Source organism: Parasteatoda tepidariorum, chromosome 7 (genome assembly GCF_043381705.1).
Source record: "Parasteatoda tepidariorum isolate YZ-2023 chromosome 7, CAS_Ptep_4.0, whole genome shotgun sequence".
Taxonomy (NCBI): Eukaryota; Metazoa; Arthropoda; class Arachnida; order Araneae; family Theridiidae; genus Parasteatoda; species Parasteatoda tepidariorum.
Genome location: NC_092210.1, coordinates 3946519 through 3966351, shown reverse-complemented (window position 1 = coordinate 3966351; position 19833 = coordinate 3946519). Strand labels below are relative to the sequence as shown.

The window sequence follows — 19833 nt, the reverse complement described above, 5'->3', positions numbered from 1 at the left end:
GAATAGTTAAGTATCCGGATAAAAATGAGTAGTATATCTTCCGTTAAAAATTGCAGTGTTACATGATCAGTTATAATTAAAATAGGTCCAAGACACTAAGAGATTTTTGACCTTGTAACTGTTCAATTTATTTGATTAATACACACGTGCTTAGATTTGTTTTCAAATCCTTAACATAAATATAGTTTATCGCAAATTATTCATGCTGTTTTCCCTATGCATAAATTTATAACACTTTCAAATGCAAAATGATTATTAGGATTCTTTTTTTTTTAAATATTCATTGATAATTTTAATTTTTACTATAGGCTTTATGCAGTAGTAAAAACAAACATAATTACTGAAAAAATGTGCCTTATTTTAATAAAATTTGTTTTTCAGGCATCTCCTTATGACATAAAAGATCCTCGGGCTGCCTGGGCATCCCTACCACCAGGACACGGATATGAACCTGTACTCGCCGCATATTCTCCGTACGGAGATCGGTATGCTTTTAAATTTATTAAAGTTTATAACTCACAATTTATAAGTTTCATTTTCTTAACTATTATGTTTTACAAAAAACTTACATTTTTAAATAGTTTTAATTTTTTTTATTTGCTCATGGACTTTTATAATATTAATATTCTATTATGTCATAGTATAAAATACAAAATATTTCCAACTGAATTTTTTTTTGGTCCCATTTATAATTTAATATACTTTCTTGCTATCACCTTGCAACAAGGAATTGTATTATTTTACTATTATTTTAATTTTCATTAACATATTCGTTTATTTCATTTGTGATATAGATATGCGTCAATAATTATACTTCGTTTTAATTCCAACTGAAAATTTTCAGTTTTTAAAATTAGTTTTTTACAAGCTTTCGAGGTGTACCTTAACTGCGTATGCGCAAATCTCGAAAGCTGTCTCTACGGATTTATACAATCACGACCAAATATAAAAATTCACAAAAAAATTTTTTTACTTTAAAAAAAAAAAAAACGAAATGTATTTACAATGTTTTTTTCCCCTTCTATTATAGTAACTAATAAGGGTACTAATTTTTTTTCATTGTCCTAGGTTTGATCCTGTTGATAGTGAAGCGCGACGTCGCAACGCGACACGTGAAACAACGGGTATGTTGAAAAATTGGCTCAACGAACACCGTAAGAATCCTTACCCGACGAAAGGTGAGAAGATCATGCTGGCCATCATCACCAAAATGACTCTCACACAAGTCTCAACGTGGTTTGCGAATGCTCGCAGGAGGCTGAAAAAAGAGAACAAAATGACGTGGGAGCCAAGGAACAAAACTGGGGATGATTTAGATGATGTATCTGTGGATGAAGATGATGATAAAGATGATCAGCAGAGTGGGGATGACCTTAAGAGCGAACTCAGCGATTCGAATGAAAATCAAAGTAAGATCATTATCCTAATCTCATTTCTTATTTGCTGCAGTTTTTACTTTCGATTGTTATTGTAAACGAACTGTGCGAAGTAATTCTAAACTTTTTAGAAGTATCATACAGTGTCTTTAAAAATATCATACAATGAGTTTAAAAATATCATACCGTGTGTTTAAAAATATCATACCATGAGTAAAGCATATTGTACCTTGTGTTTAAAAATATCATACCATGAGCAAAGCATATTGTACCTTGTGTTTAGAAATATCATACCATGAGTAAAGCATATTGTACCTTGTGTTTAAAAAATCATACCATGAGTTTAAAAATATTGCACCATGAGTTTAAAGATATCACACCATGAGTTTAAAAATATCATACCCCGTGCTTAAAAATATGGAGTTTAAAAATATCTTACTTGGGTTAAAAAGTATCATACTATAATAAACTTATATAAATGCCCCTTAACAAGTTTGTATAGAAATGTGTTTCTTAATTCATTCAAAATGCATCAACGCTATGCAATTGAAGTACTCTTTAAAATGTCTCGATTACTCATGTGTGCATGCAGTTAAAACTTTTCTAAACTGGTACATGTTGGATGCTTTTAAGAATAAAATAATTTACTCTGGTGATAGTGTCATAGAGATTTTCATCTACTGTTCAATTTGAGTTTAGCAAACTAGTTTGCATACTAGTGTCACTACAAGCATGCAAACTCAATGTTTTGTGTGCTGATCCATTGTTCAATTGTGTACACACTATCCCGTTAGATGTCACGCTTCAGAAGTCCCTCCTTTACTGAGATACACAAATAAAAATGAAAACAATAAGTCCATAAACAGATAGAAAAACAATTGTTTTTATTTATCGAACGTTTTCATCTGATTAGGAAAGAAAAACATCTCTACTTCCCCTCCCCCTACCTTCGATTAATTTTTTTTTTTTTTACTATCTCATCAAAGGAAACATTCTATTGTAATTTTCGGAATTGTTATTTATCCCTTTTGAGTTTCAATTGAAAGCTCAAGAATTCAATCTGAATTTTGCTGCATAAGTAACAATTCATATTGAAAGATGCAGTTTGGCGATGCATAATTTTCAAAGAATTATTAATAAACATTATAAAAATTATAATTGCCAACTCCAGGATACGAACCTGTTCACCCATCGTGGTAAAAATATTATATTATATCATTGTATGGAATGAATCGAGTTGCACACAATTCTATAAATATTATGTCAGATAGTTTTTAGCAGGACTAAACACTAATAAAACAAGTGCAAGTTTATATTTTTGTATGATAGTGAAAATAAATGGTACGAGGTACAATTTTAATTTTTCTTTTAAATTTTATAAAATTTAAAATAAGTTTCATTCAGAAAAGGATACGCAATCAAAATTTTTGTGGGAGCCTTTGTTTTAGAGGGGAAAAAATTATAATTATGAAAAATAATAATTATAATTTTTTTTCTAATTTATTTATTTGTTTTTATGCGTATCTCTACAATTTTAAAGGTTTTCCATCACTTTCATCAGCAGATACAAAATTAAAAAAACTGAGTATTTTTAAATAAAACTTGTATAATTAACATAATTTAAAAAGATTTTTTTTTTCAGGCTTTATTGTCAAAGAAAATTTTTAGTTCCTTAGTACCTTTTTGATATAGGTTTATAGAATAAAAGTTTTTTTTTTTGCATACAAAATAGAATTTACATTTTTGTTTCTTGGTAATAAAACTTTAAAAAGTTTTTTCCCCTTGTATTCAGTTTTCATGTAGTCAATAAAATTTAAGTTTCAATTTATTATAAAAAAAAAAAATCTGAAACGCCGTAAAGAAATTTTTCTTTTTTCTTTCCCAAAATTTAACCTTTATTTCTAAATTAAAATTTTTCAAAAATGTCACATTTTTAAAAACATTTTGTCATTTCACAAAAAGTAACAAAATGTTTGGGCTTTAAAAAATATTTTGGCTTGAAAAAAAATTGACAATAAGGAGGTTTTATTTGTCTTACGTAAACATTGCCAACACCCCTTCACGCCCCCCCCCCAAGTGCCTGCTTAATTTTTGAGCAATATTTTTGTGCACTTAAAATACACACTATAACAAACTCTCGGAAACAAATACATCATTTCTGACTATTCAGTAATCCTTGAGCTGTATTTCGTTAATTTTGATAATCATTTAATCACGAAATCACATGATTTGTGACGAAAAGCAAACTCTCAAAAATATGGCGAAAATGTTTCCTTAACTTGGGAGCCTCATCGCAGTGCGTTATGGGAGAGAGTTAACTGGAATGACAAAATATGTCTTCACCTTTGTCGAAATTCGTTTCCTAGAAGTGACGATAGGTATTTCGCCACTTTGACGAAATGTTCGTTCAAGAGCAAATACCAAAGAACGGTTTCGTTAAAAACGTAAAAAGTTCCGAGAAATTTGAGGATCTATTTTTTACAGTTAATACTAGATTGCCCAAGGAAGTCATTTTGACTGCTTTTTAATTTCAATTAGAAAAACAATGATTTATATAATGACACAATGTCGTAGAATTTTGTTGACTTTTTGTACAGTATATGATTTTTTTATTGTTAATATTTACTAATAGCTTGTTATATAACTGTAAAAAAATATCAAAAATTAATTTTAAACAAATTTCTTTGCACATTAGTTATTCTCTCACAATCCAGTCATTTCGATTGCTTCTTTTGGGCAATATAGGTATATACTAAGTATCAGTCTCTCTAGTGTTAAAAGAACATATTTTACTAAATTAAAAAATATCTCCTTCAACCTTATAAGATACGATTTCAATTTCTAGTTGCAATCAAATTATAAGCTTGTATCGTGTTTCCATATCCAATAATTTTTCTTAAATGACATGTAAAATCGCTGTGAAATGTTTCCAACTCTGTTATTAAGTTGTTTTTGAGGACTACACTTTTCCCTGTAGATATGCTTTATAATAACAATGAACACACAATCTCTTGCGAGTCGTAAATCTCTTTGAGGTTGTTTAAACAAGATTAGAGAACACGATTATTTGACATCGAAATCAATTATTTCTCAAAGTCACGATCAAATCATTAGAATAAGAGTTACGAATTGTCTTTTTTCTTATCTTCAAGCACAAACATTTACGAATAATCAGCTAAAAAGCATTTTTCAACAACTTAAAAATAAGCTTTTAATTTTTTTGAAAAACATTTCCTTATGTTATTACGTATTAAATTCATGAAGAGGACTTGACTTTAGGAGGAAAATCAAGTATCGTTAAAAGAAAGATTTGTCTCCTTTAATTCATTTGCATCAGATAACAGATAAAGGAAGAAAAGAAAAAACATTAAGTAACAATAACTGCCTTTAATGTACTTTTTGTAAACGTTTTAGTATTGAACTTGAAGAAAATGTTATAAAATTATTTTAAGTATACTTCATTTATTTTAACATCAGGAAAGATTTTATAGCCTGTTTTATTTTGTATCATTAATCATTTTGCAACGTTTTGTTTTCTATTATATCTTTATTTTGATTTCATCTTTTTGAAATAAAACGCTTTTTTTTTTGTGAATTTTTGTTTACAGGCATCTTTCAAAATAGCTGAATTATTTTGATTTTCATTTCAAAATATTCAATAACACGTAACCATAATTGGCTAGTGGTCCGTTCAAATATTACGTAAGCATTTTTTTTCTTGGGGGGGGGGGGAATTTGCACCCTCTTTCTCCTCCTTGTCAGCAAAAATAAGCAGATCACAAACATCCTCTCACGCTTACGTATAAAAATCACTGTTTGACTTTCGCTGTAGTTTTACTATTCCGTAGTCTAATTTTAAGATTAAATTTAAAATAAAAGATGGAACTTGGCAAAATAAAAGCATTAAAAAAATTGTTGCAATTAATATCCTTAATCTTTGAGCAAAATATTCTTTAGAAATCTTGTGTTTTATTTTTGCGTACAAAATCGCTGACATCTGAAATTCTTCAAAGGAATTTTTTTTTCTCCAATTTTTTCACCCCCAGATGCATCTTTTATTACAAATTTTAAATTTTTCATTCAGTAATTTAATAATTTTATTTCGCTTTCTAAGAAAATTTTAAAAATAGGAGTATTTTTACGTCTTACGTAAGAATTGCTTATACCCTGTCTCCACTCTTAAATAACCAGATCATAATTCAACTTCACCACTTTAAGTGCTTACGTATACGACAACAGTCGCTAATAATGTGAAATATATTTAAAGGAAAGTTTAAGAATTGGAATTACGAAATGCATAAACGATCGAAAATGAAAGGTATTAAGACTAATTTCATCTAGATAAAAAAAAGTATCATAACTCATTTTATTAGTCAAAGTTTTTCGCCTTTGACGAAATGACTGATTTAAAAAAAAAATAATGTTATGTATTGATTAAAATAATTTTTTACACCACCTATTCCATTCTATTTGTTAAAAGGGGAATTTTTCGGTTAATTTGGCGAGTCAAATTTGCATGCTCATAATAAGATTAATAATAATAAATAAAAAAAAGAGTTGATGACCAAATTTAGTTGTAAATACCTCTTCAGTGTAATCTTCTTTGGGGATAATTAACATTGCAAATCATTTCACCATTATTAAAATTATACCTATTTGTAAACATAGATCAGATCACTCATTTATAACCGAATCTAAATGAGTGATATGAAAGATTCCTATCATACTTTTCTACTTCAAGGCAAAAAAAAAACAAAAAAAAAATCTAATTTCTCAGAAATGGCTACTTTGTTCAGTGGCGCCGGTAAGTGGCCCATTAACGGGAACCGACATGCCTCTTATTGCTCTCCCCTTAGAAATGGCCTTTTGCAGAACGACAAAAATAACGAGAACGACATTAATAACTTCATTACTGAACCACGCATAGTTGACATCTCAATTTTCGTATATGTCTGACATCCCTCCCCCCTTCTTCTGGTATATGTTTTAATTTCCAACCACAACCAGTGTTTAAAAAACAACCTTATAAAAACGAACCATCTAACGACCAGTCATCACACGTCGTAAAGCAATAAAAACTAAATTGTATACGTGTACGCACACAAGGAAATCTGCCCCTCGAAGGCAAAGTTAAGCGGCTAATAGCGCATTACAGAATTATGACTGACATGCACGTCACATGCCTTGTGCCTCATATACTTTTTATTTAATGTCCCGATTTATAACTTGCCCAACACCTGTCAAGCTGTATGCTAAAGACATTCTGCCAAGGGAAGAAAAAAAAGAGCAATAATTGAGACATCTAGAGAGTGTGTAATTGCCGGCTTTGGGCACGGCAGGCCCATTGACCAGAGCCCGCTAGAAGGTGGACAACTCAATTGAAGCCCATGACGCAAAATTTACGAGCCACGATAAGTGAGTGCTATATATTCCAGGAGCAGAGATTTCTCGTGCAACCTTCGGGGCCCAACGTGCCATGAGATAGGTACAAAGGGGAGGGGCCCTTCAACACAAGGCACACAAATCATACTCCTAGCAAATTGGCCCCGTCCGTCAACAATAATTACACGCAGTTATACTAGGTAAGAGGAGTTTCCCCGAAGAAGAAAATAGCCGAAACAAAAAGAAGAAAGGCCATTTTTGACGAAACCCCGCATTGTTTCAGAAAAGATCTGGACGATATTTATAGGCCTGTCTCACGCGAAAGCTCCCAATTGAGAGATTAGCGCCGTGTATCGGTTTAATTTCTTGGAATGAGACATGTTTTGGGGTTGTTCTAATCAAACGGAAGTATGAGAGACCGCTTTTGCCTTGCAGGAGTTAACTATGTAATAAATGACTTAAAATCTGCCTTGACTTGAAACATACACTGAAAGAATAGGGTTCAATCTCCTTAGTTATTAGGACATATAATAAAGTTCAATTTGCACGTTTCTGTTAAAAGATAAAACCATAAATATGTAGGGAGATAAGTATAAGAGGTAGGCAGTGCAGCATTTAACTGTATGAATATTGTTTATTTTTGTATGATAAAAGCCTAAGACAATACATATTTCAGTCGTTAAAAATCTTGAAAATCGGAGAAAAACATAACTGAGCGCATTTTCTGAACGATTTTAACGAAACGGAAATATATTTGAACAAAAAATATTAGCAAAACAAATTAGTAAACTGGAATGTATTCAAAATATTTGCTCAAGACTCTTATTAAGAGAGATCTTTTCGACGATTTCTACAATCTCATGTTGCAGTCAGAGTGCTCTGCTAGTGCGTTAGAGTTAAAAGTTCAATTAGAAAACGAAGTTATTTCAGAAAAAACTATGCATCTTTAAACAAGCAGATCCCTCCATCTTCTAAAGCTAAGGAGTTTATATGATACAATATCTATAGAATTTTAATATTACTTTTTTATTATAATGATATTTTAATTCATTTTTCAAATTTATTAATTGAAAGAAATTAGACACATTAAAACTAAATTATTATCTAAGGATTAATAACAATGAATGACTGCCTATCAGTAAGCTAGTCAATAATGCGAGACTGATAGTTATGATATTAAAAAATGTTCTTATTTGTTCTTTGACTAAATATTTTTTTTTCCTTGAAATAATCGATGAAAGGGCTGGGCGTTAACTAAATAATTATAGTTAGTTAATCAGTTGAGAAGATGCAGGAATTTGCATTTTAGTTTTTATTCGTTTATTTATTTGTAGAATAGTCCACACTTACCGTAATGCAATAAAATCTCTATGACGAAAAAATAAACGCTTTAAGTTAGGGGGAAAAACAGTAATAAGGAAGGGGGTTATGATTCGAAAATATATCAATATTGAAGGATCTGGAGAAGTGATGTGCGTTTTTTGCCTGATAAAGGGGAGAGGTAGCAAAATCACAAAAAATATGCTGAAGGACGTTATTCAGTTAACGTACCTTGTCGTGAAATTAAGAAAGAGAAATTAAAATTTTATTAAATTTTCAGAAAATTATTGTTAAATACATTCGTGCAACAAAGGATATTTTTTATTAACAACAGCCTCATTTAAAAAAAAAAAAAAAAAAAATCGTTAGAGTAGGAGAATAGCAAGGGCTCAAAAATTTCAAAATTTTATCATACGTGTTTAGCGTTTAGGAATGTGTATTTTAAATTCAGGGTACGTGAAAAAGGAGAAGAATAAAAAAACCTCTAAAAATAGTTAATAATATTCAAATGAAAAAAAATTATTAAAGAAATTTTGCAAATATATATAAAATACATAAAAATATATAAAATATAAATTTTTTATTTTATGTTTGTAACTATCAGAATTAGGATGAAATATATAAGCGAATTATTATATTTTAAAGGCTAATATTGAGAGTTTTTCAGTATTTGCATGAGAAATGTTTATGTAAAACATTAAAATACTCTTATTTTCAAATTCTTCTTAAAAAGCAAATTAAAAAATGCAACGAAAGTTATTACACGTAGGAAAGTTATTTCACGTAGGTCAAGCAATATTCCATTCAAAGTTTTCATGAAATGAGTAAAGAAAATGTAATTTTGATATATTAATGATTAAGATTTTATATACTATATATATATATATATACTTTTTTGTGTAAGCATGGTTTGTAATTAGCTTATTTTTGCTGTCAAGCTGGACGGGGGTGGGGGTTCGAATTTGCATAAAATATGTTTACGTCATAATAGTTTGAACAAGCCAGTCAGGCATTCTGTTTTTAATGGGCACATTACGTGAATATTGACACTGATTTTTTTATTTTATTTCGAATAACAAAAGCTTTCTTTCTTTTTTTTTTTCTATTTGGATTTGTGTAGAAATTTTTTTAAAAACAACACTCGAACCACATCTGTTACGATAAGCATTTGTTACTATCAACAAAATGAAATTAAAACAAAAAAAAAAGCATCCTTTGGGCAGGAAAGAGTAGAAAAAAAAATTTTCCTCGTAGAATCTTCACTGGCACTCTTAAGAAAAATATCCATTGAATATAATGTGCAAGCATCGAATACGGAATGGGGGGTTGGGTGCCATAAAAATGAGTAACGGGTGGGGAGGGGCAAGAATGAAGAAAAAAGCGGGAAAACTCAAAGACTCCCACGGGGTGTTGCGTACACGCAAACTATAGTTTCAACCCGCAGTGTCTTATTATGTCATAAATCTAACTGCCTTGTGATTCTGTCATCTACGAAATTGAGACATTAGCACTCAACAATAGCATGAAAAGCGCATTTAGACCAGGTATATGTTTTAAGGTAATGTGTTATCTTTTCTTTTTTTCTCTCATGAAGAAAAAAGAAAAAATATCGAAGTAATTTCAGCAATTTTTTTTTTCCTTTTCTGTTCGACGCTAATTTCCTTTATGATTTTCGGGAATGGCATATTAATATAAAGAGAGAAATTATGCTGAGCGTGATGTTGCGTATTAATAAAAATTTGCGAGGGATAAAATTACACGTCTGTCTTACGATGGGCAACATGTTTTGTAATACTGCATCAATACAATCAGGAATGATTTGTAATGCTGCAAGTGATGTCAGCGGCCATTTTTAATAGAAGAAATTTTTATACTGTAGTTAGTATATTTTGGATGTGAAATTAAAAAAAAAAAAAAAAAAAAAAAANAAAAAAAAAAAAAAAAAAAAAAAAAAAAAAAAAAAAAAAAAAAAAGCATATAGTCTTACAGATTTTAAATTAATTGCGATGAATTAAAATTAAAAACAATGATACAATTTCTGTCAAATAGTTCCAATTATCTATAGTAAAAAAAAAAAAAAAAACGCTAATTATCTATAAATTTCTAGTTAAGTATGTTCATGATGTACTAAAGTTAGAATAATACGATTAATAAAATTGATAAATAAAAATGTAGCGGACTACAAAAAATATTGAAATTACATGTAGATTTTTAAAAAATAAAAATTTATAATTTTGTTAAAAAAGTTAAACATTTTATTTTTAAAAATTTCAACACTTAAAAGTGGTTTTAGGTCAGCCTGGAAACAGTTTGTTGCATAAGATTTTCGAAAATTGACAAAAATGTTGATTACGAATAAACTAGATGGAGCTGGTTAAAAAATTAATTTTCAAAAATTTAGACTGAGCTATACGAAAAAGTTATTCATAGAATAATTCGATGGAACTGGTTTTAAAACCAATAATTCCAAATTGGAAAAAAGAAATAACAAACTTAATAATGATGATATTGTATGATGATCAAAATAGGATGTATAAAAAAAAAATTTATAATGATGTTTTGTACTTAATTTCAGAATGCCAGGAAAGTGACTCCAGTAGAACAAGACGAGACAGTATGAAGGACGATGAAAACCGACAACAGAAATGCACCTCCCCCGTTGGTGACAGCCTCAGTGCTCCCGAAGACAGGTCTCCAATGAAAGCGCTTGAAACCTCAGAAACCAAATTCCCTGAACTTCCTGAACACATCAAATCAGAATCAATTGAAAAACCAAAAATCTGGTCGCTAGCTCAGACTGCCACCTCAGAGAGCCCACCACCCCAAAAAAAGTTCTTCGACCACCAAACTGATCTGAACCAAAAATTAAGAAGGTTGGGTTACAATGAACACTTATACCATCCTTCACCGTACCACAGGCCTCTTCCTCCGCAGGACAGTTCAGCCGAATCATCTTTATCGTCACCACCCCTTTGGAGAACAGGAGAGTTGCCCAATTTCCCACATGGTGACAAATTCGGTAGTGTCACCTCCCACGAGCGAAGTGACTTAGCTTCTGTGTCACCATCCTCCTCGGGATCCCCATCCGTTTTACCACCCAGTGCAGAAGTGTCCGCGACGCATGCACCAAGTGTTAATTACAATCGCCTTCTGAATGGTAGATTTTTACCTTGTGGTGACAGTTCACAGACTCTGAGGCATAATCCTATAGACTATGGACAATTTTATGCCCAAATGGGACATCCCCTAGACATAAGGACATTTCAGCCAGCTTTCTTGAGGACATCCTCTTTTTCATATCCCGTTGGTTTTACAAGTGCTCCAGCGTCTATGTATCATACAGTTTCTACATCAGCACCCAATAGGACGAAATTAGAAGATGGTAAGTTGAAATACATACACTAAACACTTTTAAAAAGATCTCAGTGGATGACCATGACCCTAGCAGCAAAATATTGGACCAATGTTTATGAATCTTGACTAAAAAAGGGTTCTAAGAGGCTCTTATTTTTCCGATATTAACCCTATATAGAATTGTCAGATTCACCCGATAGTTTTTATCCCTTATTTTGTCAATAAAGGCTCTATATTGGCCAATGCGGGCCCTATATAGGCCATTTTAGGACTAATATTAAAAAATCTAGACATCCGAATATGGGTCCCTCGGTGCGTGTTCTCATGGGACCCATGTTGAGCCCAACTGGGGTAAAATTGTTGCCTGGGCATTGATATTTTAAGAACGCTAAATTTTGAAAATGTACATCTTATGGCCAGTAGTAACCATCGGTCATTAGTTTGCTTTGTTTGAATCTAAAGCGGTATAAAAAGTTTTATGATTTCCTTCACTAAAATATCACATGATCATCCACTGATTTCAATACACAATTTTTGTTAAATGTAACAGCATGTTAAATGTCATTTTACGAATATTAAATTTTCCAAAGTTACATCGTATGGTCAGTTATATATATTGAACATTATTCTAAGTCTGACTTAACTTAAGTGGTTTAAAAAGTTAAATGATTTCCTTCACTAAAATATCACACATGTTTTTTCACTGCACCCTTCACTTAGCTTACTGGAAGAACCGTATAAATGATATTTCAGGAACGTTAAAATTTTCAAATTTACATTTCATTGTCAGTTATAAATATTGAAAATGATATTAACTCTGTTTTGTTCTGTAAAAGCGATTTAAGAAGTATTACGATTTCCCTTACTGAAATATCAAGTACTTTTTTTAGATATTTATGAATTAATTATTAAAGACACAAGCTTCTTAGTAAATGTATTATGTAGAACCGCGATGGCTCAGAAGATAGCGCATTAGCCTTTCAATGAGGTGAACCGGGTTCGATCCCGGCGATGGCTGGTCGATACGAATTACGGATCCGACTTGCACCGACCACAGTGCTGACGTAAAATATCCTCAGTGGTAGACGGATCATGGGCTAGAGTCCCCTTGGCGTCATGCTAACAGTGGGAGGTTCTCGTGGTGTTCTTCTCCATGTAACGCAAATGCGGGTTAGTGCCATCAGAAAGTCCGCTACGAAAGCAAATTTCTCCCAATACTTAATCCAGTAGTTCAGTTGAACATTTGTAGTCGTAAACCCAAAAATTGGGTCGGCTGTTCAACGACGGTTATGAAATAAAATAAAATGTATTATGTAAATGCATATCTGATGACATTTATGAATCAATTATTAAAGGCATAAGTTTCTTAGTAAATGTATTATGTAAATGCATATTTCTGCATGACTACGCCGTAAAAAGTACAGGAAACTGTCTGGGTAAATACTACTGTTGTAGCTTAGAGTGTTGTTCAACTTTTACAGTCTGCGGAACCTGAACAGGACCCGTGCTTAGGTAGAACGGTTAACGTTCTGATAGCACTGAAATTCGGGTTATGGGAAAAGAGACTGTATTTTTGGACAAGTATAAATGATCCGATTCTTTTTTTCTGACAAACCAAACATATAAATCCAGTTTAAGATCTTCCGTGAAAATTAATGGATTTTATAACGACTTCATGAACGTAATTGTTGCATTCGTTGCGTTATCTTCATGAAACTACTTCAATCCATCTATTGAAACAAAATCGTTGAACTCCATTAATAAAAGATAAGAAAACTTTTTGGATATTACGCTCTAGCAAAGCTTACAAGTTATCAGAATATGTCAGTTTTCTCATGTATCTATGAAGTTAATTGCTGAGCTTAATTCCAAAACAACTTTCGTTGAGGAAGGGAAGAAAAAAAAATGGCGCATGTTTTTATTAACTTTTATCTCTTAAATGGTCGGGAGTTTTCACCTGCCGTCACCATGGCAACGAAGTTACGCGCTTTTGTGTAATTGAGATGGTAAAAATAATGGAAGATATACGTCAAAAATAAAGATTCACTTCTGCGATAAATATACTAATAACCGAACACAGTAATTCATCATTTGTCAGCTATCGAATTATGTTATTAGTTTATTCGGAAGCAGAGAAGGAAGATTACATGAAAGTAAAGGAAAATTACTCCGCTATTTATTATTTCCGCTTTTTTATGATATCGATTAGAGGTTGTTTATTTTCAGGGATTGTGTACGGAGAGTTTTGGTCAGCTACCTTTTTTTTTCTTTTTAAACAAGCCTTTTCTTTTCTTGGTTGGGGTCATTTTAGGGGAAATTCTCGTCTGCTCAAAGTTTTCTTGTGTTTAAACCATGGTGTACTAATATTACTCTTGTTTACGCATGCGTAACTTTAAACAGTACTTTCGTGAAATATATTACCGAAAAAGCTGATCTTTCACAAATTACTTTGTCTGCCGGGATAGCCTGGTTGGCAGGGCACTGGGCCCATGTTCGCAGGTTCGATCCCCGCCGGCCGAAGACTCCCCGAGTAGTAAATGGTGACCGATGAACGTTAAATCTGTCGAGTCGCAAAGTCCTCCATGTTCTCATAACAAATCATTACCTCTGGGAGTATTGATCCAAGAGTTTCTTAGTCTTCCGGATTGGGTTCAAAATGACAAGGCTACAGAGTTGAACAATAGTAGTCGTAAACCCAAAATGGGGTCAATTGTTCAACGACGGATATAAAATAAAATAAAATTATTTTATCGCATTCTTCCCAAGATCTTTTAAAATGAAAAAGGACTCTTTTGTATACATATATTTTGAATGTATTCCTTTAAAAAATGGACCTTTCTCGAAATTCTTACGAAAGATGGCGTCAATGACGTTTTTAATTGATAAATTTAAAACTACAACTCATTAAAAAAAAAATCATTTTCACTTTTGGCTTTTTTGTGAAAATCACAGAGCTTCGTTGATTTTTCACAAATTCATATAAACTGGACTCCTCACGAAATGTTGAGCTGACCAATGGTTTTGAGTGATTTTTCGCAAAATTTTTTGCGTTATCTTTTATTTATTTATTTTTTTTAATGATAATTCGAATCAAAACAAATTAGGAATTAAATTGCTCCAGTTTATAGTAAATTTAACATAGAAATCAATCTATATATTTTATTTATTAAGAATTATCAAAAAGTATAACCCTTAAAAAAGTTAACGTTTTTAAACAAGTGTTTAAAGAACTAAAAACTCTACAATGCAGCTAACTGTAGAAAATATGCTTAATTTTAGGATATCTTTATTATTTAAATTTTTGTTCTTTGCTATTTCTAATACTTTTTATTATTATTTTACTATTGTTATTACTTTATTATTTCTGTTACTATCTTTACTATATCTATTATTTGTCCCTTTCTTTATTCTAGCTATTACTTTCGTTACAATTTCTCGGAATATCTTTCCCTTTTTTTCTATTTCAATCCCTTTTTTTCAACAAATATTCCTTTTTTCAACGGAAACCGAACAGTTTCGCTACACAGTCCCTGGCCAAATTATTCGACGCTTTATAAGAGTTTGTAAAATCCTAATTATCTGGTGATACTATACAGCTTTATTGCTTTTACACGGCTGAAACCGGTTTGCACTTGTTTACGTTCGTGTATCAATTAAATAACATTATAATGCAATATGTAAGAAATAAATACAAATAGGAAGTATATTTAATAAAGTCTCCTGAATAAAATCATGCATGTTTAAACATAAAGGTATTGAATATAAACTCGAGCAAAACACGTCATTATTTAAAAACTACAGTGCGTCTAATATTATAATATACCTAATTATTATATACTAATATAATGCTTGATATAATAATTATTCTATATTTATATAATATATCGTCTAATTTATCCAATCGTTGAACTTATATTAAATATCGTCTAATCTAACAAATAGTCACACAAGCGTAAACAAGTGCAAACCGGTTTCAGCAGAGTAAAAACAAATAAAGCTGTATAGTATCACCTGATAATCAAGATTTTACATAGAATCTTATAGTGCATCGAATAATTTGGTGAGGCAGTGTATTTCAAATTTCTCTTAACAAAAATATACCATTTTTAGAAACAAAAGTGAAAACTAAACCACAGATTCCTTTTCTTTTTCACGAATGTGTCATTATAATGCAATTAATCTTAAAATAATAAGCATTTAACAACTGAGTTTATAGAACAAAAAAAAGAAAGAAAGAAAATGGATTCTTTTCGATTCAGATTCCACCTGTGGAGGTAAATTTAATTTACAAAAGTAGAAGACATCAAAGATCAATGGGTTTTCATCACGTATTGGCGGCCATATTTTATAACCACCTTCCTTCGAACATTTTTTGTGGGTGAAACTAAAGGCGAGATGAAAAAATAAAAGAGCACCTGGTGATTCCACAATCCCTTCAACTTGTTCGATTCATCAAGTTAGAGTTTCGTAAGAGGTTAATTATTTTAAAAAGGAGGGTTTCACACTTCGCAAACGATTATATATATTTGGTTCTGGAAAAAGAAAAAAAGGAAATTGAGAAGTTGACGACTATTTAAATGAAAGAGTTCAATACATCTGCGTGATGAAACTACTTTTTGATTTTCTTCCCAATTTGGAGCGAGTTATTTATATACGCCTGTCTTCCTATCGTTTTCAATTTTCGAAATCAAACGATTATTGTTGAGCTACATAGCTTTTTATGATTGATAAAAAATAATTCGTTGGAAATCGTCTGATTATATTATTCGACCTTTTTTTTTTTAATGTTATTCTTAGAAAAGAATGATTAGAATAAAGAAAAATTGTATGACGTTTATTAATATTTTAAAGAAAAAAATGTCATTTGATCGTTATTTACTTCCGTTTTAGACTCAACATTTCGTCAATTTTTCTAAATTCAATTTTCGTCAATTTTTTTTCGATTTTTTTAAGAACTTGCTTTTTAATTAGAATTTATATTAGTTTAACTACTCGTGAAACAATATGTGATGTATATTCTTTTTAACATCGCCTCCATTGGAATTTTTATTAAGTTTATACTTAGTTGTTATACTGGTTAGAATAAATTTTTATTAGATGAATATGTTACCGGCAAAGTATGAAACTCCGTCATTCTATAGAATGCCTAGGAATGGTATATAATGCCGGATGCTTTTAGGCAAGGTAAGAAATGTAAGAAGTATTAGATACTTTCCCTAGGCATTGTATGCAATACCTAGGCATTCTATAGAATGACAAATGCTATTTAGGCAAAGTATGAAAACTTCCTGATGAGGCTATTATGTAAGTGATGTGCATTTCTCAAAAGTAAAAATGTTATTCTGAAAAATTAATGAGAGTGCCATTTAAAAAAATTTATTCAAAATGTGTAAAGAAAAATGAAGGTTGTTCAAAACATAATTTATGCCTTTCTTATTAAGGGAAACAAAATTTTCATATTAAAAATAAGAAATTAATCTACTTATTGCCGCATGGCAGGCTTGAATGACATTTAGAATTACATTTCATTACATTACGAAACGAATCGGAGAAGTATTTTATACTTTGCCGGTTTCTCATTTGGCATTCTATAGAATGTCTAGGAAATGTGGAAAATATAAATCGTTTCATACATTGCCGGCTAGTTTTAGGCATTAAATACAATGCCTAGGCATTCTATAGGATGACGGATTACAAACTTTGCCGGTAATAAATATACTAAGCAGTATAAAGAAAAAAACATTTTTTAAACACAACTTAAGAATTTCAACTTCACACTTCACAAAACACAACTTCAGAATTTATTTCTCCAAAGCTTATCAACTTAGATGAGCAATATTGCACATTGTAAGATATTTATTTGATGTGATGGTTAAAAACAGACACGCACCACAAAGTGCTCAATGTTTTCATTTAGTTATATAGTATTTTATTGTATTTTCTATAAATCTATGGCTTACACCTAATATTTTCTTTTTGTTCTCTTTTCAGATATTCCAAGTCGGTGTGAGAGCTAACAAAAAGTCACGTGTTTCTCCATAGCTATATTTTATTGTTTCTGTTTGTTTAAATAAAAATGGTCAAATCCGACTCAATATTTCGGAAGATAGCCTAAATCATTTCCCTTGAAAAGCAAAATGGTCTATTGCTGTTATGTGATTGTTAGTGATAATGTAGTAACCATTTTAAAGATACACTAGTAAAACTACGCACTGTAAAATATTTGCACACACAATTTTTTTATTGAAATGTTTTGAGACTACTGTAATTTTGACAATAATATTCTATTGAAATACAATTGCAATAATTTAAAGCAGTTTTGAAAGTTAGATATTTAATTTATATGCCTCTACATTTTTTTTTCTTCATCCAATATAAATACTTTGTTGTTTAAAATGATCTCCGTGTTTAGTTTTCTACATCTAATATAAATCTTCTAAAATTTAGAATGACGTTTTAGCAAATTTTAAAGGAGAAAAGCTTAGTGGAAGAACATGTCAAGCTTCACTTTGGTAATGCTGAAATTTCGAAATTTAAGAATACATTTAAAGTCTGTCGTTTTCCTAAATTTGGACTCGAACATAACTTTAAACAAGACATAATAATTTCAACAGTATTTTAATAAGACATCTCAAGTTTGTAAACATCACGTTACTGACTTCGGTTATCAAAATATAGAAATTACTTTATTAGAAAATATGCATAACTTTATTAAAGGAAAAAGTCAGCAATTTTAATTATGATTTTAATTTGTTTAGTCTCTGGTCTCTTTTAGGAAAAAAAATTAAATTGCAGTCTTATAAAATTATTGGTAAAGCTTTTGATGCCTTTAATAGTTAATAGTTTTTACTTTTGTTGAACGAATATTTTTTTTTAATATTTTGAATATTTTTAAGCATAAAAAGTACTAGTAAATTTAATTACTCAATAACTAATTCAAAAAGTGCCAAGATAAATTTACTGCTGTAGTTTTTTTCTTAGAAGAACTTAGTGGAAAAAGGTATAAGTCGCAACTCTTTTGTGGTTCAAACCAAGTAATGTTTAGCATCCATAGAAAGTTTCTTTTCTGCTTGTTCATCGAATAAGCCTGAAAATATTCTCTGTAGGCAGGTTATTGCCCTATTTTCGGCAAGCTGGTGCTCCTAAATCCATAAAAATGTCACTTGAAACTTTCTTCCACTAAATTCCTCAGTTATCTAATGTAAGCTGGAGGTTCATTGTGCAGGAAATTGCGACTAAAATGTTATGTTCATAATAAGGAACTGATTTTGGCGTGCATAGTTTACTAATTTACCTTCTCCAAGCCAAATACCATTCATTATTGGTTAACATTTCATGCATCTATTTATTATTTTTAACTTTGGTCAATCTTATTAAATTTTATTTGAATAAAATAGTAATTACCTGTATTGAGTGTAATTTGTTAAATAAACTGTAAATGTATACTAAAGCAAAAAAAAAAAACATGAATAATGCACAAATGAAAGTATGGACGTACAGTTCTATAAGCAGGAATCTTCCTCATTGTCTAAACACCTTTGGTGTTTAGTGGCGTCTCTTCTCTGACCTAACACCTAAATCATTTGGTTTTAGACACTGAGGAAGGTTCTTGCTTAGAGAATTGAAACTGTAGTATGTCCATTTATGTGCGTTTATTTGTGCTTTGTTCATGATTTATTTTGCTTTAGTATACATAGCACAAAGTTTACCTTAGCCTTTGTTGGACAGAGACGTATACATAATATTTTATTGTATAAATATTTAGCTGCATACATTAAAAATATGGTTTGTAGTTATCAAATTGTTTATGCTGAAACTTAATAATTTTTTGTGATCTACAGAGTTGTGCTTACTTTTATTTACTGTGTAAATAATTTGCAGTGTATATTGAAACAAAATAGGAAACTGATAATTACTTTGCAATAATTTTATTCTCAGCAAAACTAAACTGTTATTATTTCATTTTGATTTTTCGAATTAGATTTCAAATTTGTTTTCTTTTTAAAAAATGTATGAATAAATGGAATTGTATAAACTCTATTCATTGTAGATTTATAAATTGTAATGTAAATATACATGTCTGGTTTGAATGCATTTTTTTTAATTGTTCAAATGAGTGTTTGGAAGAACACATTGTTATATAGATTTATTTGTAAATAATGAATAAAAAATTAATTTATTTGGAATAAATGAATCGTTGTTTTCAATCATTCGCAGTTTTAACAGACAATATTTCACTTTGACCTAACGACTACAAATAGGGCACACATAGCCGCGCCAACTCTACTGGTTTTTCCAGCAAAACTACTGAATTTTGCCAGTTTCTCCTGGTTTAATAAAAATTCTCCTGGTCTTTGTGCATTTTACAAAATTCCCGGAAATTGAGTAAGTGTAGTAACGA

At 30.6% G+C, this 19833-nt stretch overlaps 1 protein-coding gene across 2 annotated transcripts in view; it reads left to right on the top strand.

Annotated features, from left to right (window-relative positions):
• The window catches only part of LOC107456088 (iroquois-class homeodomain protein IRX-6), a 54286-nt gene extending 34664 nt beyond the window's left edge, over positions 1–19622 (top strand). For both annotated transcript variants that reach the window (XM_071183006.1, XM_016073862.3), the window contains exons 3-6: positions 382–485; positions 1069–1409; positions 10654–11460; positions 17424–19622. In XM_071183006.1, the coding sequence (XP_071039107.1) occupies positions 382–485; positions 1069–1409; positions 10654–11460; positions 17424–17449 (1278 nt within the window). In that variant the 3' untranslated portion in view covers positions 17450–19622. The remainder of the gene's footprint in view (positions 1–381; positions 486–1068; positions 1410–10653; positions 11461–17423) is intronic.
• The last annotated feature ends 211 nt before the right edge of the window (positions 19623–19833 follow it).